This window comes from Phyllostomus hastatus, unplaced genomic scaffold (assembly GCF_019186645.2).
Source record: "Phyllostomus hastatus isolate PE091 unplaced genomic scaffold, TTU_PhHast_1.1 phas_scaffold_501, whole genome shotgun sequence".
In the NCBI taxonomy this organism is placed as follows: Eukaryota; Metazoa; Chordata; class Mammalia; order Chiroptera; family Phyllostomidae; genus Phyllostomus; species Phyllostomus hastatus.
This window is the reverse complement of record NW_025334033.1, coordinates 9,499,102-9,522,361: the sequence shown is the minus strand read 5'-3', so window position 1 is coordinate 9,522,361 and position 23,260 is coordinate 9,499,102. Positions and strand designations below refer to the sequence as shown.

The 23,260-nt window shown below is 41.7% G+C and overlaps 1 protein-coding gene and 1 non-coding gene across 2 annotated transcripts in view; one reads left to right on the top strand and one right to left on the bottom strand.

The window, feature by feature from the left end:
- Nucleotides 1-21,906, bottom strand: part of RTF1 (RTF1 homolog, Paf1/RNA polymerase II complex component) — a 52,953-nt gene extending 31,047 nt beyond the window's left edge. Inside the window, exons 1-2 of the mRNA XM_045823086.1 lie at nt 21,699-21,906; nt 9,443-9,553 (exon numbers count right to left, since the gene is read on the bottom strand). Of these exons, the coding sequence (XP_045679042.1) occupies nt 9,443-9,553; nt 21,699-21,902 (315 nt within the window). The 5' untranslated portion in view covers nt 21,903-21,906. The remainder of the gene's footprint in view (nt 1-9,442; nt 9,554-21,698) is intronic.
- Nucleotides 7,195-7,298, top strand: LOC123808982. The gene has a single exon (XR_006783868.1). It is a non-coding gene; the product is annotated as a U6 spliceosomal RNA (small nuclear RNA).
- Nucleotides 21,907-23,260: the final 1,354 nt, after the last annotated feature.

Below are 23,260 nucleotides of genomic sequence, written 5' to 3'. Positions count from 1 at the left end.
TAAAGTGAAACACACAGAAGGCAAGAATGAGAAAACGAGTGCCTGATGATCTGCATCTGAGTGCAGAGACCAGAGCCACCTCCAGTGAGGGCTGCTCAGCAACAGTCTGGGACAGCAGAAGGGCCCATGTCAGTCAGGACTCTCACACACTGGCGTCCTCCTGCTTTCCCAAACGGTCCACATGTATTCAGACCTACACATAACAAGGAAAGCGTGTATATGCAAGGTGGGGCAAAAGGAGGTATACTGATGTGAGTACACGAAACAGTTTATTTTTGCATTATTATTTATTAATTACTGTATTATTTTCCAAACAAGTAATGGTAAACTTACTTTTGCCCCAACCTGTATGCAGTGAACAAAACCTAAAACAAAGGCTGGAAGATGTTCTGTTAACAAATTAAAAGAGATCACTAGTTTGACTCTCACTGATGTAACAGATACTCTAATGGGCAGCAATCATCTAATGACACAAGGAGGGTTAGTACCACACAACCCTGTGCCAGCCTGAGAGTGTATGTGGGGAGTGTTACAAGCAGGACCCTAATTGGGAAGCAGCTGGTCTTCCTGGCTCTCTAGCCAAAAGACGGGAAGAAACATGGGGTGGGAAGTAGTTACTCTGGATTTAGGTAACATTGAGATGCTGAGTATTCTAAGCATCCAAGAGGCAGAGAAACTTCAAGTCTTCAGAAAGGCTATGTCTAATGGGCGAGGAGATCACACTCTAGGGCTCCAGACTCAGAATAGAAACCACAGTCCAAAATGAATTTATGAGTGAAGACAAATACTTTGAGGTAAGTGGAATTCAAAGAGAATATCTGGGCTAGTGATAAGCCATACTGGGATTAGGGGTTGAAAGAACTGGAGTACACACAGCCCAAGCCCTTAACCTGAGACTGTTTCCTGATCAGTAGAGTAGGATAAACAAGCCTTGACCACTTAGCAGGGTAGTGTGAGACTCAAAGAAGAAAAAGTAAAAGAAGTTTAGAGTGTATCAGAAACCAGTAGGTTCTATATAAAGCCAGGGGACTATTTTATAATCTGAAATACAGGAGTCCAGATGACCCCTATGGCCCGTTGGAGTTTTAACATTGTAAGGTTCTGTATGGATTGAGTGTTATACTAAGCACCCAAGCAATTTTCAGAAGGGTTTTCTAGTTACTATTCTAGATCGTGACAGTGGCCAGCAAAGAGGTGTGTGAGAAGGTCATGGTTCCTGATTTAGGTGTTCCCCCCTGGAAAGTAGAAAAGGGTCAGTGGAGTTGAAGAGTAGATACAATTTAATGTCAGCCTAAAGAACATGAAGAATTCATCAGACAAAAGACCCTACTGTATTTTATAACCGAGCAATCACATATTTAACTGGAAACATAACTTAATCACAAAAACTTAAAGCCTGGTTATGGAGTCAAAAATGAAAGTGCAACAGATGTAATACAAAAAAATGTGGGGGGTACGAATGTGGGATGTGGGGGTGAGCAGGGCAGGTGAAAACAATGGAGGAAATATGGGGACAAATGTAATTGGACAATAAAACATTTTTTAAATGTAAAATATAATCAGTACTCCATTCCACTGCTGGATAGAAGTTATCAGAATCGGTGGTAAACAAGTTTGAGCAAGTAGTCTATGAAAATCACTTTATTTTTCAAATTCTTTTGATGAAATTTTAATGATACCCACATAAATGAGGTGCTACTATGTGATTATCTACATAGCCAAGAACTAAGAAGTATGTAAAAATAAGGCTTATCAGCAATTCAAACAGCTATCACTAAGTTCAAGTACTAAAGAAGAGTATTCCAACCTAAACTCTACGGGGTCCCCTGGTTTCCTGATCCCAGAGTGGATCGGGTGCAGGGAGGTGGAAGTAGAGCAGACTACCAAAAGACGAAAACAACGGCCACGTCTCACCTACAGCAGTGGAGAGAAAGAGAAGGTGTAACGAGCAGTACTACAAGGCTCAACATTTTGGGAGCCACTATTTTAAGGTATAGGAACTGCCATTCATAATAATGACTACGTCAATAAGAAAAACAGCTATATATAATATATCTATAAAAAAACTGTTCAAATGTAGTGTGCTTTATATTTCAACTTTCAAGAGTTGTTTCAGTATTGGGACAATTCATCTGTGTGGCACATCTTGTTCCAGAGGAACTATGTTCTAAGCTAATACATATACGGGAAAATTCTAGCTTAGTAGTGAAGGTCTTTATTGGAAGCATGTGCTAATTATTTATCATCATCTGTACGGTAAAGCAGTAATGAAATCCTCCTGGATATCTAGGCCAACTTCCCAGAAAAGTTGTTACTAAATGAATTTGTAAGTAAAAGTTATCTTTTTCAAAATGTTCTAGTAATAAAGATATTGGAGCCAGCAAGAGACAACACAGTGAGAATTAGGAGTGTAACAGGATCAAAGTGGGAGAACCTTAAAGATCAGATGTGACAGAAGAAAAAGAGAAGGAAGAGGTTCAGAAAGAACCAGAAAAAATGGAGTGGGGGAGAAGCAGGAAGGGGCCAGAGTCTCTGGGGCAGCAAGTGCGGGGATAAACGCAACCCGGAAGGCTGACCAGAGTCTTGGGAAGAAAACAGAAGCGTGACTGACATGGGAACTGCAGGGCTGGGACACATGCTCGGGTTTCTCAAAAATGTTGAAAACAAAACTATGCATGAAGCTTTAAAAAACAGTAATTCTCGTTTAGGCAGAGGGTATCAGAACATAATTCATTAGTTTCTTCACTACATCTAATATATTTACACTCATTTTGAACAACAAAAAAGTTTTCTAGGTATCCAACGTGAGTTTTACAGGTAAAAAGTGAAAAGCTAGGTGTTCTCCTTATCTAGCTGCAGCTATCTATTCCTATATGATCTGCCATGTTTCTTTTTTTTAAATATATTTTATTGATTTTTCTATTACAGTTGTCCCATTTCCCCCCTTCACTCTCCTCCACCCTGCACACCCTTCTCCTACCCACATCCCCCCTTTAGTCATGTCCATGTGTCATACTTATAATTTCTTTAGCTTCTACATTTCTCATACTATTCTTACCCTCCCCCTGTCTATTTTCTACCTACAATCTATGCTACTTATTCTCTGTACCTTTTCCCCCTCTCTTCTCCTCCCACTCCCCTGTTGCTAACCCTCCATGTGATCTCCATTTCTGTGGTTCTGTTCCTGGTCTAGCTGTTTGCTTAGTTTCTTTTGGTTTTGCTTTAGGTGTGGTTGTTAATAATTGTGAGTTTGCTGTCCTTTTACTATACATGTTTTTTCTGTATCTTTTCTTAGACAAGTCCCTTTAACATTTCATAAAATAAGGGTTTGGTGATGATGAACTCCTTTAACTTGACCTTATCTGAGAAGCACTTTATCTGCCCTTCCATTCTAAATGAGAGCTTTGCTGGATAGAGCAATCTGGGATGTAGGTCCTTGTCTTTCATGACTTGGAATACTTCTTTCCAGCCCCTTCTTGCCTGTAACGTCTCTTTTGAGAAATCAGCTGACAGTCTGATGGGAACTCCTTTGTAGGTGACTGTCCCCTTATCTCTTGCTGCTTCTAGGATTCTCTCCTTCATTTTTACCTTGGCTAATGTAATTATGATGTGCCTTGGTGTGTTTCTTCTTAGGTCCAACTTCTTTGGGGCTCTCTGAGCTTCCTGGATTTCTTGGAAGTCTATTTCCTTTGCCAGAGTGGGGAAGTTCTCCTTTATTATTTGTTCAAATATGTGCTCAATCTGTTGCTTTTCCTCTTCCGGTACCCCTATAATTCGGATGTTGGAACGTTGAAAGATGTCCTGGAAGTTCCTAAGCTTCTCCTCGTTTTTTCGAATTCTTATTTCTCCATTCTTTTCTGTTTGGTTTTTTCTTTCTTCTTTCTGGTCCACTCTATTGTTTTGAGTCCCAGTTTCCTTCCCATCACTATTGGTTCCCTGTGCATCTTCCTTCATATCTTTTATGGTAACCTGCATTTGTTCTTCTAATTTGCGCCCAAAATCAACCAATTCTGTGAGCTTCCCGATCACCAATGTTTTGAACTGTGCATCTGATAGATTGGCTATTTCTTAGTCACTCAAAAGGATGAGTCCTGGGGGACTGATCCGTTCTTCTGTTGGAGACATGTCTCTCTCTCTCTTTTTTTTTCCATTTGGTCGCTCTTGTTACGATGAGGGACGGAGCCTTAGGTGTTCACCTGGGCTGGGCACCCTAGTCGCTAGATTGTGACGTTATATGTGGGGGCGGGGGAGGAACAATGGCGGTAGCTCCATTCTCCTGGGATCTCAGTCCCTTCCCTGGGATCCTGGGTTTCTCGTTCTGCCCTGGTCCACAATGCCGCCTCACTAGATCCACCAGCTGCCACTTGCGTACTCAGGGTCCACCTGCTGCGTCCCGGAAGGCTTACGCGCTCCCGGTTGCCTTATGCGCCCAGTTCTCCCCGATCTCCGCTCCCCAAGACCCGCACCCGCTCCTCCTCTCAGCCCCTCCTACCCGTCTGGATGAATGGGTCTACTTCAACTTCCTGGCTTTCCAGCTTCCATTCAGATAAATTCTCTATCAATTCTGGGTGTTATTCTAGCCCTAAATTGTTGTTGTTCTAATCTTGGTTGTGTGTGGAGGTATGGTGTGTCCACCTATGCCTCCATCTTGCCAGAAGTCCCTGCCATGTTTCTAAAAAGGACTCTGGAGTACTTAATTTAGGGCTCCATTTCTCCTAACAATTGGACTTTTTTGTTTTGGCCATTAAAAAAAAAATCCCATTGTGTGAGTGAGCTGCTGCTAGCTCTCCTCCTCCTAACCTTGTGATTTTTCTTCCCTGCCATTCCTGTTCACACCCTTGTGGGGCTTCTCCTATCAAATGCGTTCAGGGACAGGAAGTGATGCACCAACATGCCACAGCACAGCATCATGGCCTCCCACTGAGGTATGCTTTCCAATTTCCCAGGCTTGGTCCAAGTAAACCTTATAAAAGACTCCTAGTTCACAGTTTTACATGTGTCCCAAATTATCAGTGAGAATAATGCATTCACCAAAAATAGTATGTAAGTATATTTGCTTTCATTAAGCTTAGGATTCCTGCCCCCCACTGAAGATACTATAATGAAACATCTAGTATTCCTTCCCTAATTGAATGTTATACTTAATGCCCAGTGCACTCACTTTTTCTGGAAACTCTCGTAACTTTTAGCTAGATATCTTCTTGCTCTCAGTGCATGTCTCTACTTATAGCAAACCACCCATTATCCTTCTCAATTGTGCTTGACTGGTTTTCTGTCATAGCAAATCAAAGGGGACCAACACACTTTTCCCACCTGTATTCACTGTTCACTAATGACAATGAATGATAAAAGAGGTGGGAGCGGAGAAGGGTTGGGAGGTGTATTTGAAAACGTCATGGAACAGTGTCTGATACATTCCCCATCTGACTGAGAACTGCTTTAACAACCAAATTTCTAAAAGGCTAGTTTGTAGTAATAAGGATATAAAAGACAAAAGACAGCAGAAATGAGAAGACATAGCAAATTACTTCAGTACATAGTTTTTACCTACAAAGAAGCATGAATATCATTATGAGAAAGAAAAATAGACAAGAGCCTCATCTCAAACTTTATATGCTAAGAATCTCTCAGAAATTCCCTATGCAATCCAAAATATCTCTATGGTAGTCATAAATCTGAGTTTATAGTTGGCTGGACTTAAGGAGTAAAATATTTACCTTAAGTCTGCGGTGCTCAGCTAGTGATCTAGGCTAAAGAGTGATGCTGCAGACCGAAGAACAGGTGCCTTTCAGAATGGCCATGATATTGAGGCTGCTGTTCCCAGTGGGTATGGGGGGAAGGAGATTGGGGTAGAGCTGCAAGAAACTTGTGGGTCTGCGGAACTGGGGCCATAAGGCAGAAGCAGGAGCTAAGAACGTTGTAGGGAGAGTTACCCAAAGTCGCATTACCCACTGGGCAGAGTGCAACTTTCCTGTCACCCTTTTCTCCAATCAGTGTGTGAGCAGTGGGACAGCATTCTAAGGCGAGGAACTTTAGACATGGCTAAGTAGCTGCGAGAAACCCTAAGCTGTAAAGGTTTATGTGGACTCTGGATGTACTCTAGCACAAGTTTGGGGTTCCTCTAGTGCTGTGGAGGTGCCACACACCTTGCCTTCCTGACAGAAGCAGCTAGAGAGGATAAAGGGAATCCCTACAGTAACTGCATACTTAGGACTCTGATTTAATGACAGAAATATAAAGAATGAAATACTTCACAGGGTAATTACTGCTTGTATCTTAAGGAACTGCAAAGACCATAAAACATGTTACAGGGTATTCTATACATACCACAGATTCAAATAGAATAGAATATTGGTAGGCAGGGGGAAGAAGCCCATAACAGCTGACTTCTGAAACATGAAAAATAAAAGTAGTTTATGTAGTTGAATAGTGAGAAAAGGAAATCAGCCAAGATTTTCCTGCCTTGTCTATGCGTTTAAAATAAGAAAATGGAAAAACAAAACAAAGAAGTTACTTCACACAGCCCACTGCTTTTCTAACAGATTCAATTATTATCAATTTGAGAGGAATTAAAGCTCCTCCATTAAAAATAAACACACACACACACACACACACACACACACACACACACCCTCACATACCCACTACCTCTTGCTGTGAAAAGCAAGTTTAAGTATATGAAATCATTTAAAATTAAGAGAACATCACTACAGTCAATTATAATGAAATCATCCCTAATGTGCATATGCAGGGCAATAGTAAATACAGCTCTAGTTGTTAATTAAATTTGATTATAATAAAAAACACTTTTTACTTTCGTGGAACTGTAAAACAAAATAAATACATTGTTAAAAATACTTTCCTAGACTACAGGGTAAAAGACTAAACAGAAAGGTGATATGTGGCCTCTCTCCAGGCAATTACAGACACGCAACAACGGGGGTATGTCCTGAGAAACGCACTGTTAGGTGATTTTGTCACTGTGGGAATGTCATAGAGTATTCTTATGCAAACCTGGATGCTACAGCCTACTACATGCCTAAGCTATCCAGTCTAGCTTACTGCTCCCAGGCTACATGCCTACACAGCACGTTACTGTACTGACAATACAGTGGTTAGTAGTAGTAGTAGATCTAAGCATATCTAAATACAGAAAAGGTACAGTAAAAATATGACATAAAAAATTAAAAAGTGGTGCTCACTTTGGCAGCACATACACTAAAACTGGAACGATACAGAGATTAGCATGGACCCTGTGCAAGGATGACACGCAAATCCGTGAAGCGTTCCATATTGTTAAGAGTAATGGGGGGAAGATGGGAATAAATGTAACTGAACAATAAAGGAAATTTTTAAAAATGTTTGAAAAAAAGAAGATTAAAAAATGGTACATCTATACAGGGCACTTACCAGGAATAGGGCTTGCAGGATTCAAAGCTGCTCTGGGCGAGTCAGCGAGGGAGTGGCGAGGGACTGTGCGGGCCTAGGACATTACTGCACACTACTGTGGACTGTATAAATGTTGCCCCACAAGCCTTCCCCGGCCCCTCCCGACAAGGTAAGAAAGAGAACATCAAAGCTGTCAATGCTGCTCCATGAACAGGGAGGTACACTGGGTTGACCGGAAATATTGAGGAGAAACTGCCTGGGTAAGGCACAGATCACCATAATAGTGACGATCAGGAGGAAGTAAAAAGTGGCCTGAGAAGCAGTAAGAATAAGAATCAAGATGGAGACATACAGGAATGTAGAAAATTGTCATGGCAGTGTGGTTTTGGCTATTGCATACTGGAGCAGTGGTCGGATGAAGGAACTCTCTGGCATTCATTTTAAAAAGAGGGTATTTGCCCTGGCTGAGTGGCTCAGTTGGTAGGAGCACCATGCCAATACACCAAAGTTGCGGGTTCAATCCTTAGTCAGGGCACATGCAGAGTCAACCAATGAATGTGTGGGTAAGTAGAACAACAAATCAATGTTGCTCTCTCTCTCCCTTCCTCCCTCTCTAAAATCAATAAATTTAAAAAAAAATTTAAAAAGAAGGTATTTAACACGGAGAGGGTATTGAACTGAGGACACAATATTTGACTTTGGAAATTTCTTTTGGTTCCATTGCCCCTGTCTGGCACAAATGGCTCTCTCTAGCAGAGAACTGATGGAAGAAATGAAACTTTTCTATGCTTTACAGCATTACGACCTGGAAATATTTCCAAAGTACAGCAATGGGCTGGTTCTACACAATCACAAGAAATTTTTACTGAAGTGGCAGTGACAATTAATACTTCTTAAGATACTTCTAGAGGACCTGTATCCTTATACAGGATCTTTGGTCCTCAACAAAGAATTTACAGCAATGGCCCTGACTGGTGTGGCTCAGATGGTTGAATGACGTCCCAAAAAGCAAGGGTCGCCAGTTCAATTCCCAGTCAGGGCACATGCCTGGGTTGCAGATTTGGTCCCCTGGTCAGGGAATGTACAAGAAGCAACCAATCAATGTTTCTCTCTCACACCGATATTTCTCTCCCTCTCTTTATCCCTCCTTTCTCCTCTCTCTAAAAGTAAATAAATAAAACCTATTAAAACAAATAATAAATAAAGAAAGAAAGAAAGAAAGTCTTTTAAAATAATAATAATTAAAAAAGCCCTGGCTGATGTGGCTTAGTGCGTGGGAGTGCCAGCCTGCAAACTGAAAGGTTGTCAGTTCCATTCCCAGTCAAGGCACATGCCTGGGTTGCTGGCTGGGTCCTTGGTTGGGGATATGCGAGAAGCAACCAATTGACATGTCTCTCCCTGTCTTTCTCTCTCCCTTCCCCTCTCTCTAAAAATAAATAAAATCTTAAAAAAGACAATTTACAGCATTAAGCTAGATTTAGGAGAGCTCTAGTACCCTTGGAAGATGTAGTGCTGGGGGGAAAGGCTCCCCTGTGCTGAAACAGGTCAGTAGCTGACTGAGTGAGATCTGTGCACTCAAAATTCAGGAGCTGTGAGTGTGAGGGAGCTACTGCCAAGCCCCACAGACATTGCTCCTGTAAGAGAAAAAAACAGTCTCTCTTCAACCACATATCCTTCCATTTCTTATAAGAAAGCTTCTTGTCTGGCTAAAGTATTCCCAACTAAAATATGACATTCTTGATAGAATTTCTTTTCTAACACAAAAATGGGATTAAAACGAGAAAAAAAAAAAAGAGAGATGATGACTAACAAATTGTACCCTTTCTTCTGCAGTAGGACTGGGAACAAAAGACCAAAACTGTGCACAAACGCCCTCAAGAGAGCAGTATAGGGAACAGGACAATTCAAAAGTTTTCCTTTCAGTTTTCTTTCCCTAAGAAGTCCTTGTAGATCTTAGGTTGTAGGCCTCAGTTTAAGGGAGGCCATCAGGAGTCACCAACACAGGGACCCTCAAATTCTGTCAGCCCCAGTGGCCTAGCTCCTCCACACCCACCTCATCATCGCTGTCCGACGTCTCAGAGTCCGAGGAGGCTGCAGGCTGAGTCACAGGGGGCTCCTTCTCCTCAGAGTCACTGCGTTTCCGCTTTGCCAGGGACAAGAGCTCCTAATAGGGCAGAAGTAATCACATGAGTTTTATTCAACAGAAAAGAAGTATCCAGGAATAATAAAATGCCCACCCTCCCTAGATCTCTTCTATCTCTTTGCGCTTTCAATTGAAGGGGACTTTTATCACAATGAACAGACCAGCTACAAGGAATGTTTTCAAAATTGTCCTCTCTCTTTTAATGGCAAATATACATCTGAAATGGAAAAGTGAATATAAAACTGACCTGGAGGCTACTTCCAAATTGTCACCATTTTCTCTATAATCTACAGAAGTACTGATTCTCAAGAATATATGTGATAAGAATATATATGTGATATATATATGTGATATATATATGTGATAAGATGTTTACAAAGGTAATTCGCTCACTGTTCTTGCTGGTATAGCTAACCAATTCTCTGAGCATTCTCCTCCTGTAATTCATAGTAAAACTGGCATTTGTGGGGCTGATTTAAGTAAGCTAACAAACTACAAGTTTTATTTCAAATGCTTAAGCTAGGGGGGAAAAAAGGTCTATTTCCAGTGGTTAATCCAGGGTCTGACAACAAGCAGCAAACATGCTGACCACTACATCGGAATCCTAATTAGCCCTGGCTGGCGTAGCTCAGTGGATTGAGTGCGGGCTGGGAACCAAAGTGTCCCAGGTTCGATTCCCAGCCAGGGTACATTCCTGGGTTGCAGGCCATAACCCCCAGCAACCGCACACTGATGTGCGCCTCTCTCTCTCTCTCTCTCTTCCCCCTCCCTCCTCTCTCTAAAAATAAAATAAATAAAATCTTAAAAAAAAAAAAAAAAGAATCCTAATTAGCCCTGGCCAAGTAGCTCAGTTAGTTATAACATCGTCTGACATGCTAAGGTGGTGGGTTCGGTCCCCAGTCACGGCACATACAAGAATCAACCAATGAATGCATAAATAAGTGAAACAACAAATTGATGTTTCTTTCTCTCTTTCCACTTTCCTCTCTCTAAAATCAGTAAGTAAAAACTTAAGAAACGAATCCTTATTTGACAACCCCCAACATCCCCATTTAGCACTTCTGTTTTGTCCAGTTGATTTAATAATTCACCAGGACAATTAATACTGTTAAATTATGGTTACAACCAGGATCTGCTCTCTCACAGGGCTCCCCCGTCCTGCTACTCCTCTCCAACTCAGCCCAGTCACTTAAAAGTGCAACAAAAGGATCCTTGCTCTGATTCCTGCTCTTGATAATGTCAATACCAACCCACGATTATACTGTCCTTACTAGATGCCAGGTACTTTTCTAAGCATCTGACATTTAATCTTCATAACAACTTTAAGGTAACTATCATTATAATCCCAATTTTTTTCTTTTTCTTTTTTTTTAGGATTGAGGATGGGCTCTGTCACTTAGAAACTGGATAAAATGGACCCCTTTATGTTTCCTCAGTGTTTCAATGGGGCTGTGTTCCTCATATAGTCTCATGAGGACTGAATTCACACACCAACAGTCTATGTGGTACACTCATAAATGTAGAGAATGGAGGAACATGACTACTGCAAAGTGGCTTGATGCAGACCCCATGTGCTACTTCCCAGAGCAAAGCAAGGATATGTAGCCAGTTATTGGGTGCTCCAATTTTTTTCCTCCCAACTATTTATTTATCTGTTTATTTATTTAAATGTAACCATTCACATTTAAAGATAAAGAAACTAAAAAGTAGGAGAGGCTAAGTAACTTACCCAAGGTAACACAGCTAATACATGATAGAATTGGGATTCAAACCAGATAGAATCCTAGCTCCTAATTCAGGCACCTTTACTAGTCTAAAACATTTCCCCTTCTGCCAAAAAGAGAAAAACACAACTGATTATTACCGGTAGTATCATTCCTTGAGATGATGGTGCTATACAACTATGGGTCAAGTGCCAAGATAGATTTTAAAATAATAGACTGCTAAAAAGTATCTGTTTTCTTCTTCCAGTTTCTTTCTATTTTAGGAGCATATCTTCCTTGGCCAGAATGAGAAAATGACCTTCTCGGATTAACAGCTGGCATACTCTCTTTCATAAGCAGTCATGAAACGTTACTCTTCTCATTTCATTAGAGGGAGCTAGTACATCAACCTCCTGAAAAGGCTGAAAACAACACTACTTTTTCATACCAAAACAGTTAACTCCTATTAACCAAATGCAGGTTACAGCAATATTTGTGTTCATGGTATCTTCAAAACTTGAGGTGTAACTGGTGTACAGTACATTTTATCCTTTCTTATGTACAGTTCTATGGGTTTGACAGTTAAACCACCCCCACAGTTAAGATGTATGACAGTACCATCACTGCCCCAAATGTTGCTGTAATTTGTATTTGGTCAATAGGAGTTACTGTTTTGATATGAACAAGTGAATATTCTTGTTTCCAGTCTTTCTGAAAGCCGGCGCTCTTCATATCCTTCCCCCATCCCCTGGCAACCACAGCCCTATTTGTCCCTATAGATCTGCTTATCACAGAATATCATATAAATGAAATGATACAACATATAGCCTTTTGAGTCTGGCTTCTTAGCATAATGCATTTGAGATTCATTCATCTTGCAGCAAGTATCAGTAGTTTACTCCTATTTATTCCTAGGCAGTATTCTATGAAATGGATACTTTGTTTATCCATTTACCAGTTGAAAAATATTTGGGTTGTTCCCAGTTTAGGGCAATTATATGTTCAGATACAGGTTTTTGTGTAAACGTTAAGTTTTCATTTTACTTTGGTAAATACCTATGAGTGGGATTGTTGGGTTATACAGTAATTTGTATATGGTCTTAAGTATTATCATTTTTCCTGTACTACCTTAATGGAAATTTATAAGCTCTACAAAGCCTTCTGGTAATTAATCCCTTTCCTGACCTTTGAGGTTCATGAATACACCAGAATTCTGTATAATGAGTTGATACCAACTCATTATAACAGGGATTTGGATACACTATCAATCAAATTCTTCTTTGAAACAATGAACTATTACATGTGGTAGATACCCATTAAAAGTTACTGTATCAAAGCATTGTTAGTACTGCCTTTCTGTTAAAGAGGTCCCACTCTATACTAAAAACCTAACAAATGGCTCTCCTTCATCAACAAACAACTGCATCTCATGGGTACAGTCCCTCTTCTTACACGACCTTAAATACCACATTAACAATACTATGGAGACCACAAAGACCTTCTAAACATTGTGAAAAATACCTGTAAGTTGAGAATTGTATAGGAAGTTACTGGGGAAACTCGGGGCAAAGCTACTCTTTACAGCTGAGTCTTTTATATTCTATTGAGGGCTCATAAGTAAGCTGAACAGATCAACATGCAATGGAAAGTTCTTTCCAACAATGTAAACATGAACAGACCATCAGATTTTCTACCTGTAGGGGCTGCTTTATCTAATGCCTGTGCTCAGCAAAGCCATCTAAAACTGATTCACCCACAGGGGCTGGGGTCCATCTGCAGGTCTCATCTTCCCGCCCGCTTCATGCTGACATTTCTGTGTCCAGTGGCTCTCTCTCACCATCATCCCTCTATTTCATCTCACCCAGTGAAAACCACCCTTATTGATCTCAGCATTCCTCTAGGGAAATGGCAGTGTGGAGTGCCAGCACGGTATATCAAATTTAAGCTGAACTAAAGACCTGCTTAAAGTAATGCCAATGCCCAACATACTATAGGTATATATGGCTTCTAGAGCAGTTTAATTAACATTGCTTAAAAGCTATATTTAACATTAAACTAGACTGTCAAAACTGAGACCCTATAATGAAGCAAGGCTAACTGAACGAAGGTAATGCTTATTAAAATAGCATTATCCAACCTGGCTGGCGTAGCTCAGTGGATTGAGCATGGGCTGCGAATCAAAGCATCACAGGTTCGATTCCCAGTCAGGGCACATGCCTGGGTTGCAGGCCACGGCCCCCAGCAACCGCACATTGATGTTTCTCTTTCTCCCTCCCTTCCCTCTCTAAAAATAAATAAATAAAAAATCTTAAAAAATATATATATATAAAAAAAGAAGAGTAAAATCTATAAAAAAAGAAAAAAAAACAGCATTATCCTGGTTAAGATTAGAATTCTAATCCATCAATATGTGAAGACTCAAACCTTAAGATTCAATCCCCCCACCCATCATTCACAAATAGTATGTATGCTTTCTGTGATATCATGTCAGAATCAACTTATAGCAACTTAGCTCCCTCTCACTTACTTAAAAAAAACTCATCTCTTTAATTAAACATCCCATGATCACATGTAAATGGGATACATATTCCACATCCTAGAAATAGGGAATAAAAGTCCATATGGACAAAGCCGAGGTTTTTATAGACAATTAGCATGCTCAGCTCTTTTTGACTTATTCATTCCACAAATATAACTAATATAAGTAATTACTACCAGCTAGGGTGACCAAAACCAGGATGCAGGTTTGATTCCTGGTCAGGATGTGTACGAGAAGGCAACCAATCAATGTTTCTCTCTCACATTGGTGTTTGTCTGTCTGTCTCTCTCTCTCAAAGCAATGAAGAAATGTCCTCAGGTGGGGATTTTAAAAAAATTAATTAGCCCAGGCTGGTGTAGCTCAGTGGATTGAGCGCAGGCTGTGACCCAAAGGGGTGGCCGGTTAGATTCCTAGTCAGGGCACATGCCTGGGTTGTGGGTCAGGTCCCCAGTATGAGGTGAGTGAGAGGCAACCAACACACAGTAATGTTTCTCTTTTATAAAAAAATTTAATTATATCTAGTGAAAGTGCTAAGAAGGAAATGAATCAAGTGGATAGGAAACATATCTGTGATGGGGAAATCAGGACAGAGACTTCTCTGGGGCAGGGGGCATTTAGACTGAGACTAGAAACTCTGGGAGAAGGAAGAGGAGAGCAGTATTTTGGACATAAGTCTCCAAATATAATAGTTAAGGCCCTGAAGCTGACAATAACTTGATCTAGTCAAATAACAGAAAGAGAACCAATGTGAATGGACCTCAGCAGGCAAGGGGGAGAACGGAATGAGGTAGGTTAGAGGCAAGAAGAAACCAGATCACTCTGTGGTTTACAAAACAGGACCAGGAACCTGGCTTTTATCTGAAGGAGGTGGGGAGCCATTAAGTGGTTGTTGGTTTTTTTTTCCTATCAAATGGTTTTAAGCAGGGGAGTAACCATCCCCTTTTCAAAGAGCACTCTGGCCCTGGCCATTGTGGCTCAGTTGGTTGTGTGTCACTCTCTAGACCAAAAAGTCTCCTGGGTGGGGCACATGCCTGGGTTGCAGGTTTGGTCCCAAGTCAGGGTACGTGGAAGAGGCAACCAGTCAATGTTTCTATCCTTCTCTTTCTCCCTCCCTTTTCCTCTCTCTAGAATCAATGAGAGGAAAAAAGAGCACTCCTGACTGCTGGGGCCGACTAGAGGGGCCAGTGTGGAAGTGCAGAGAGGAGTCAGAAAGAACCCACACCAGTGTCATTAGAGTAGATGGTGGTGACCTGGACAAGGTGAGTAACCACAGGGACAGAGAGAAGTGGAAAGACGTAAGAGATGCTAGGGAGACAGCAGTAATTCACAGAGGTTTAAATTTGAAATGTTAATACTTACTCTTTTATATCAAAATTGTTGGTAGAGGAACATGATTCCAACAGTGGACACTGGTTACTTTTCAGGAGTAAGGAACAGAACCATTCTGTCAGTATGGTTTTGTGACACAGGGGTATTTGTTTTGTTGGAACTTTCTCAACAAAATGTACTATGTTTATAATTAAAAAATAACAAAAGAAAAATCAAAACACCGAACAGAGAACCAAACCCTTCCGAAGTAATAATTCCCAAGAAGCTGTATACCAATCCTTTACATTTCACACAACTGGCACCAAATGTGGGAACTTTCACTTCAAATTTCCAGCAAAGTATTTATAATTGTAGATAAAATACTGAGTTATATAAGTGCCCACAATTTTACAGAATTTATAAAATAAAATCAGTTTTCAATCTATTCAAAATAAGTTAAAAAAATTTTTTTAAATTTATTTTTTAGAGAGCAAGGAAGAGAGGGAGAGAAATACTGATGTGAGAGAGAAACATTCATTTGTTGCCTTTCCCTCGCCCCCAAATGGGGAACTGGTTGGCAACCCAGGCATGTGTCCTGATCAGGAATTGAAATGGTGACCTTTTGGTTTGCAGAATGATGCCCAACCCACTGAGCCACACCAGTCAGGGCTATAAAAGTTCAAAAAAATTCTACTACTATTACTTGTTTTTACTTAGCTCCCTCTCCTAATGCACTTTCTAACGAATGCACATTTCTATCCCTTAAAGGGATATCATTATTATAGCAGAGGGATTAGACTACGAACCTCCAAACTGACAATGTGCCTTAGCTCTATAAGTGATCCTACTTTAATGAGGTTAGAAAACTTGGTAAGTAGCATTTGCTAAGTAGCATGTGCTTAATCAACAAAGGCTTATTAAGTGCCCACCTTGCATCAGTCAGGCATTATTTTCAACTACCTACTTGATGTCTCCACCTAGATATCTCATAGTCAACTTTAAACTACAAATGTTAAGAATGACTCATGATCTTAACCTTTAAACCTGATCTTCCTTCAGAGTTCCCTGTCTCCAACCAGAGCCTCCTTATCCTCACCCCAACATCCAATCAGTCAAGTCCTCTCAGTTTTATCCTGAATATTATGTCCAATGAAATCTACTTTCTGTTGTCTCAATAACTACCATACCAATTCAAGTCAGATATTCATTCAACAAACACTGACAGGGTGCATACAACAAACATTGACAGGGTGCCTGCTGCATGCCAGGCATTGTTCTAGGTGCAGGGATACTACAATGAACAAATAGCCTCACCCTCCTGAAGTTTCCATTCTAGTGAAGCTTCTTACACCTGGACTCTTCTACCTGCCACCCAGCTGGTGGTGCCCCCTCTCCAAATGAGTATCTACATAGCAGCCTGAGCGAACTTTTTTGAAAAGGGTTCATTTATTTATTTTTAGAGAGGCAAAGGGAGGGAGATGGAGAGCCAGAGAAACATCAATGTGCAGTTGCCTCTTGTGCGCCCCCTACTGGTGACCTGGCCCACAACTCAGGCATGTGCCCTGACTGGGAATCAAACCAGTAACCCTTTGGTTCCCAGGCCAGCACTCAATCCACTGAACCACACCAGCCAGGACTCTGGGAAAACTTTTTAAAAGGCAAACCTTAACACCTCTTCCTGTTTGAAAATCCTTCAAAGGTTTCTCATTACACTCAGAATAAAGTCTAAAGTCCTTAACATTGCCAACACTGCCAGTTGCTTTAAACTTTTTAACCCCAGCACACCATAAGATAAAATTATATACATGTACCTTATAACCCAGTATACATACATGTACTTGTATATACACCAAACACAAGTTTCACAAAATAATATTATTACTAGGTCTGACACACTTAATATTTTCTATTCGCCTACTCTTCATTTCTATTCTTAATGCTCATTGTGATCCACTACTAGGTTTTCCATCCTCAGAAAGTCCAAACAGACTGCTTCTGCAGATTCATTTGTACCTCTCCCTCTCCAATTTCAGTAACTGAGTTTCTTTCAGTTTCATAACGGTGCTAGAACCTTCCTGCCTTAATGCTTTTTTATATGCCAGTCCTTCAACCATGAATAGTCAGCACTTCCTGCATTCATGAGTCTTCTAATCTCTTTTTCCCTAACACATATTCCCAGGCTCAGTTTAAATGTCACTCCCATCAGGCTACTATAGGATTGTTCCTTCATACACAGTCTATATTGAAATGACTGTCTGAGCAATGCTGCCCCTGCCCTCTCTCCCACCCTGCTCTGACTCCGCTCCTTTTATCCCTCTCATGTAAGCTCCTTGAAGACAGAAACTGCTTCCATTTTGTTCACCCAATAGCCCTAGTTCCTAGCACTGTCCAACAGTTTTATTGAAAAATAAATAATCTTTGCCAATGGGGAACCTATAATCTAGGAAAGGACAAATAAGTACATCGACAGAGCCAGTGTCAAAAGATGGGTTTTGAATACTTCCTAAGAGCCTCTCTATTAAAGCTGCCATGGGACTCAACCCTCCTAGTACTATTTCTAAGAAAGTCTGGTGGAATTAAGAAATGAGTTACGTGCAAAATTATGACACAAATTAAAAACTTCACAAGTCAACACAGACACTTCTCACAAGTTCATCCTAGACTTTAAACCCTGCTCTATAGCACTGGCCAAGAGCTCAGATGGTTAGAATGTCACCTAGATAAGACAAGGTTATGGGTTAGATCCCGGTCAGGGCACATACAAGAATCAACCAATGAATGCATAAATGAGTGGGACAACAAATCAATGTCTCTCTCTCTCAAATCAGTAATAATAAAAAAAAATTAAACTGTGCTCTAGTGTAAAAAAAAAAAGACCCTGTTAATAAGAAGCACAGCTTTTAAACTTCTCAACTTTAACAGAGGTTTATGGAAGAATGCTTTGTAACACTGGTATTTTTTTGTATACATTGCCTAAAAACAATTCCTAGAAAATACTTTATGGGACCTATTCTCTCAAAGACAAATTCAATTATTATTACTTTAAGCAGAGTGAACAGAGTGAAAAAGGACATAGCAATTTTATCACTATTTTAAATAAGAAAGGAAATTATGAAATAAAGCATGCCAATATGCATGTAGCTCAATTTTTTTGTCTTAGAAGGCAGAGTAAAGTTTGTATAAATGTTGTATTGATCTGAATAGAGAACTCTAATTCCTTTATTACCTCGGACACTTTTCATTTTCTAGGACCCACTGCATAAATATTCCGTAAGAAGTCATACACACACACATGCTACAATTATCTCCACGAAAGCACGTGATGGGATAAAAAGCCTAAATTTGCCTCAATTTCTGTTGTGTTTTCTTTTTCCAAGAGGCCCAAAGGCAAGCATCTTCATGATTTGCAATTTTTAAATGTTGAAAAAAGGACGTGGCCAACATAAAAACCAAGGTCACTACCAAGTAACATGTTAAAAAGAAATCCTTCAAATTTTCGAAGTTTTGAGTTTTAAAAAGCACTGACAGTTAATACAAATTTAAACAACTCTAATTCAGTTACTACATATTTCTTACCATTGAGAAGAACGGCAAAAAGAAAGAGGCCTCAATAAAAAGCATCCCAACAATTCAAATAGTTTAATAGATATACAAGAACTAGCAGCTCTGCCACCTTAAACATCTCTGTTAAGTTCCTTCAGTTATATCTGTACACACTCTGACAAGACAGGAAGTTATTTCTCTCCCAAACTACTTAAGAGTGTCTTACTAAAAAGATTAACTTACATACAGATGGTGGTCTAAATCATTAACATAAATAAGTACCTGGGCTGTACCTGGTAAAAATGCAGAGTCCGGGGCTCTATCCCCTGAGGGTCTGATTTAGCAGGTCTGGAATGGGAGCCCCTGCAAAGTATATTTTGAATAAGCAAACCAGACAGCTTTGGACACACGTGGTCCTCCTACTACCAGGAAAAATAGCATAGATGGCTCACTGGCCTCACCTTCGGTAACGACCAAGTTGGAAATAATATTTCTGACATGAAGGTTTAGATTCCCATCTGGAAAACCCAAGGACAAAGGACCGCCCTACTAAGTGTGCTCCACTATCACACTAGACACTCAGAGATTTGTCATGGTTTGTACTTTTCCACAAGGACAATATACGAGGCAGCGAATATGATGTTATAACCCCAATGAAGACCTAGAACTAAATGGAGCAGCCCAAGGCATCTTGGTTAGGAGAGGCCCAGAATAAATTAGTTTTGTTCTGAGGATCCTTAAAGAACCCCGCACCAGGCTGACTTTGAACTTTCTGCTAACAGTCCCTGGTGAAACTTCTGGAGGGTAGAGATCTTTCCCTGACTCTTCTGACAGCCTGGCACAGTGCTGAATGGACAGACTGAAGGCACTGGTGCCTCTTTTAGGATGTGCAGGGAAAGGGAATTCTGATCTGGTTCCCATCTGATAAAAGAATGCCAGTGAATGGTTCAAGAGAAGGAAGTTGAAATTGCTGTTAAAATGTATTAGGTATTACTTACACATCACATGCTAATTTCTTTTTATAGATAGTTGGGTTTAAAATTGCAATCCTCTCCAATTCCTAGTTCGGAAAAGTTCTGTGTGGATCTCTCACAAAAGGAAGCTCTCAACTCACTGCATTTGTCAGATTCTGGGGAAAATCACTAAGGGCAGAATAATTTGCTCAGTTCATTCATCATTTGAACAGATTTCTTAAGAGTGCCTTCCCGAGGAAGCCCCTGTCTAAACTATTCAATATACTTTAGAAACACAAATTGTAGCAATATGGAAAATGGCTTTGAAACATTCTCATTTTGCAATATGAAAATTGAAAAGACTAACAGGTTAAGTCAGTACAGTGAAAAGAGTGTACGTCTTGTTGTCCTGCAGATTTGGGTTTAAACTCCAACTCTATCACTTAGAAGTTGCATAAATCTTGATAAGTTACTTCTTCAAGATCCATTTTCCTCATATGTAAAAGGAGAAAATGATACCAACTTCACCATAATTTGAAAACTTGACATTGTAAATAAAACACCTAATTAAGGTGACTAGTTCACTCTAGGCACTATGCAAATGGTATCTGATGTTACTGTGGATATATCTACACTTCTAGGTCAGATAATAGTAAAAAAAAAGAAAGAAAAGAAAGGGTTCTAATGTCTCTTAAGTTAGTCTAAAATTATTAACCAAACTTTTAGAGTCAAGAATATATATTTTTATATTTTTGTAAATGTCAGGAGCCTTTCAGTGAGAACACTTTCAACTTAACTTTCAAATCCTATCCCAAAACAACTATGACGGCTCTCCATAGGCCCCATTACTTCCTCACTCCCATTCCACCATCTTCAAAATAGCCCTCTTTTCTCCAATAATCTCCAGCCTCTCCTTTCAAAGCCCTCCCATTTCATGCCCTAATATTTTAGTCCCGAGACCTCTGGCCTAATACAAAGGACTTGCACAAAACCATTTGTACAAAATCTTTTGCAAGTGCTTGTACCAACATTCTTCCAAATACTTAATACTTACAATAGCTCAATTAGATATACAAGGTTAAAGTTGTGTCTAGATTTTACAGTTATGACCTAAGATACAAAGCTAGAAAACAGCATAGTCCAGCCTAGAACACGAGTTTTCAGATTCCAGGTTCAGTACTTTTCCCTACTCAACTTACAAAGCTACCACTTCTTGCATTGTCTTTATATCGTTTGTTCACAAAACATGAGGGGAAACTCTTTGTATCTCCTGGTATACCATTGCTAAAAAGGACAGCTTTCTCCCTACAGTATTTTCTAGAGTATATGAACAGTTCAAGCAACCCCAAGACACTAAGATCAAAAGTTACTTTCAACAGTTCCTGCACAATCTTCAAGTAAGAAAGAATTCTAGGATGCTGCATGAAAACGGCCAAGAGGCCTCGGCCGCAGTCCCTCCATGCAGCCCTATATTTCTCCACTTCTGCCCTCTTTCCTCATCCTAAGAGTTTTCTTCAAACTGACATCTCATCAGGGACCCTTCTCAACCAAATAGGTTTGGGCGCGCACCTAAGTCTTCCTCGTCCAGCACGGCAGAGGTTCTCTGGAACATTTGGGATTGTCCCTCCTCTCCGTCCACACCCCTCGTCTGAAAAACTTCATCTCCCAGAGCCCGCACCTTCTTGGCCACCCCCACCCTCAAAGCCCCACGCTCACCCCTTGCACCTCCTCCAAAACCTCCCAGCCTCCCGGGTTGGCGGGCGATACTTCCTATCTCTCCTGGCCCGGATCGCCTGGCCGGCAGCCCGCCGCCCCGATCTGGCCTCAAGAGATCACGGACCCTTCTGGTCCCCCGAGTCCGAGGCCCACCAGCCTGGTCCCTGCCCCGCCTCCCCGCCCAAGGCGCCAAGTCCTCGGGGCTCCGTCTCCAGGCCCCGGTCAGACTCCGAGGGCCCCAGGAGCTGCGGGGAGGACAGGAAGGAGGCGGCAGCGGCAGTCAGAACATGGGGCGGGCCGGGCGCTGGAGACCGGAGGCCCAGGGCCCGACCGGCTCTGGGCTCCCGTGGCCCGGACTAAGCCCTCCCGCTCCGCCAGCCCGCGCCTCCGCGGCCTGCCCTCACCTGATCCAGGTTTTCATCGCTGCCGCTGTCTGTGTCCGAGTCGATCACCACGCGGCCTTTCCGCTTCTTTACCATGGTGGTCCCCCGGCTCCCACGCCGGACGCCACCCGGACTTCCCGCTAGCCCGCCTGCCAGTGGGACCGCCACGGTCACTGCCGCCGCCGCTGCCGCCGCCGCTCGACCCACACAAAGGCGACCGCGCATGCGCGCTCCGCTCCGCCCCTGGCCCCGCCCCCCGCTCGGTGCACGCCGTTCGCTGGCGCTCGGTGCCCCGCCCCACCCTGCTCCCGACGTAGCGTGGGAGGCGGAGCGCAGCGGAGGGCTCGGTTCCCGGCAGTGGGTCACTTTCCCTTTCCCTACCCTTGCCTCTGGAAGTCTTGGGTGTGTTTACGTCGCAGGGCCGGAGCTCAGTGTCCTGTCTGCCTGTCGTGGACTGGAGCCGCAAGCATCTGGGTCCTTTCTAAGGAGCCTTTCAACTGTCCCACACTGTTAAGTGTCGAGGGCGACGTCCGGAGCTACCCTCCTGGAAGACACAAGTCGCTTGGAGCGCGGATGCACCCGTTGGGGGAATAAAGCTTTCCTACCTAGGTAGTGCAAGTGGCAACTGAGCTGGGACCTGGAGGATGCATTTCAGTCCCCGCCCCCCCCCCCCCAAAAAAAAGTAGAGGGAAGGGTGTTCTGAGCAGAGAGAACCGCGTGGGCAAAAGCCACGATAATAGAAAAAATTGAGTTCAGGAAACTGAAGGTTTATTATGGCTGACCAGATGGTATGGAGTGAGGGTATGGGGATGCCAAGGGACCCAGCGGCCACATCATTCAGAGGCTAATAAGCTATATGAGGAAGTATTGAAAGATTTAAAACTGAAGAACGACATTATTAGACTTGTGTTTTTAAAAGATTACCGTGACTGCAGTGTGGTGAATGCATTCAAAGGGAGGGAGACTTAGGGCAGGGAGACCATTTAGGCTATTGGTATCATTTTAGCAAGAGTGGTGTCCTGAACGAAGGAAGAAGCAATGGAAATGAACGGATATTTGGAATGTAGAATTACCGGGAATTGGAGATTAATGGGGCAGAGGGGTAGGTAAGATGAGGTCCCAGACATAATGATGTTCAGATTCTGGCATAGGAAGCTGGTGGTAAGTGGGCCTTTCATCGAGATAAGCAACCTCTGTGGGAGGAGGTTTGGGAAACTGATGTATGTGGGAAATAAGGTCAGTTTTATGCCTCTTGAGTTTGTGGCCAGTCGATAAAAAGGGCAGCTCCGGAAGTGATTTCTTTGTGGGATTTGTTATATAGGGTTGGGAGCATAAGAAATAACAACTTGAAACTGTTTCCAAAACTTTTTGAAATCCATTAACTGATTATTCTGGTAGTGAACTTGGGAGTTAGATCCCAGACTTCCCAAGGCATTGGGCAAAGGCAGGCTGATGCATCCTTGGTCTCTGGCCCTCTTTTTTTGTCTAAATTTTATATTTTCCAGCAGGTTTAAAATACATACCACAAATATGCATGCCTTAAAATAATAATGTAATAAAGAAAATATATCACATATAGAGAC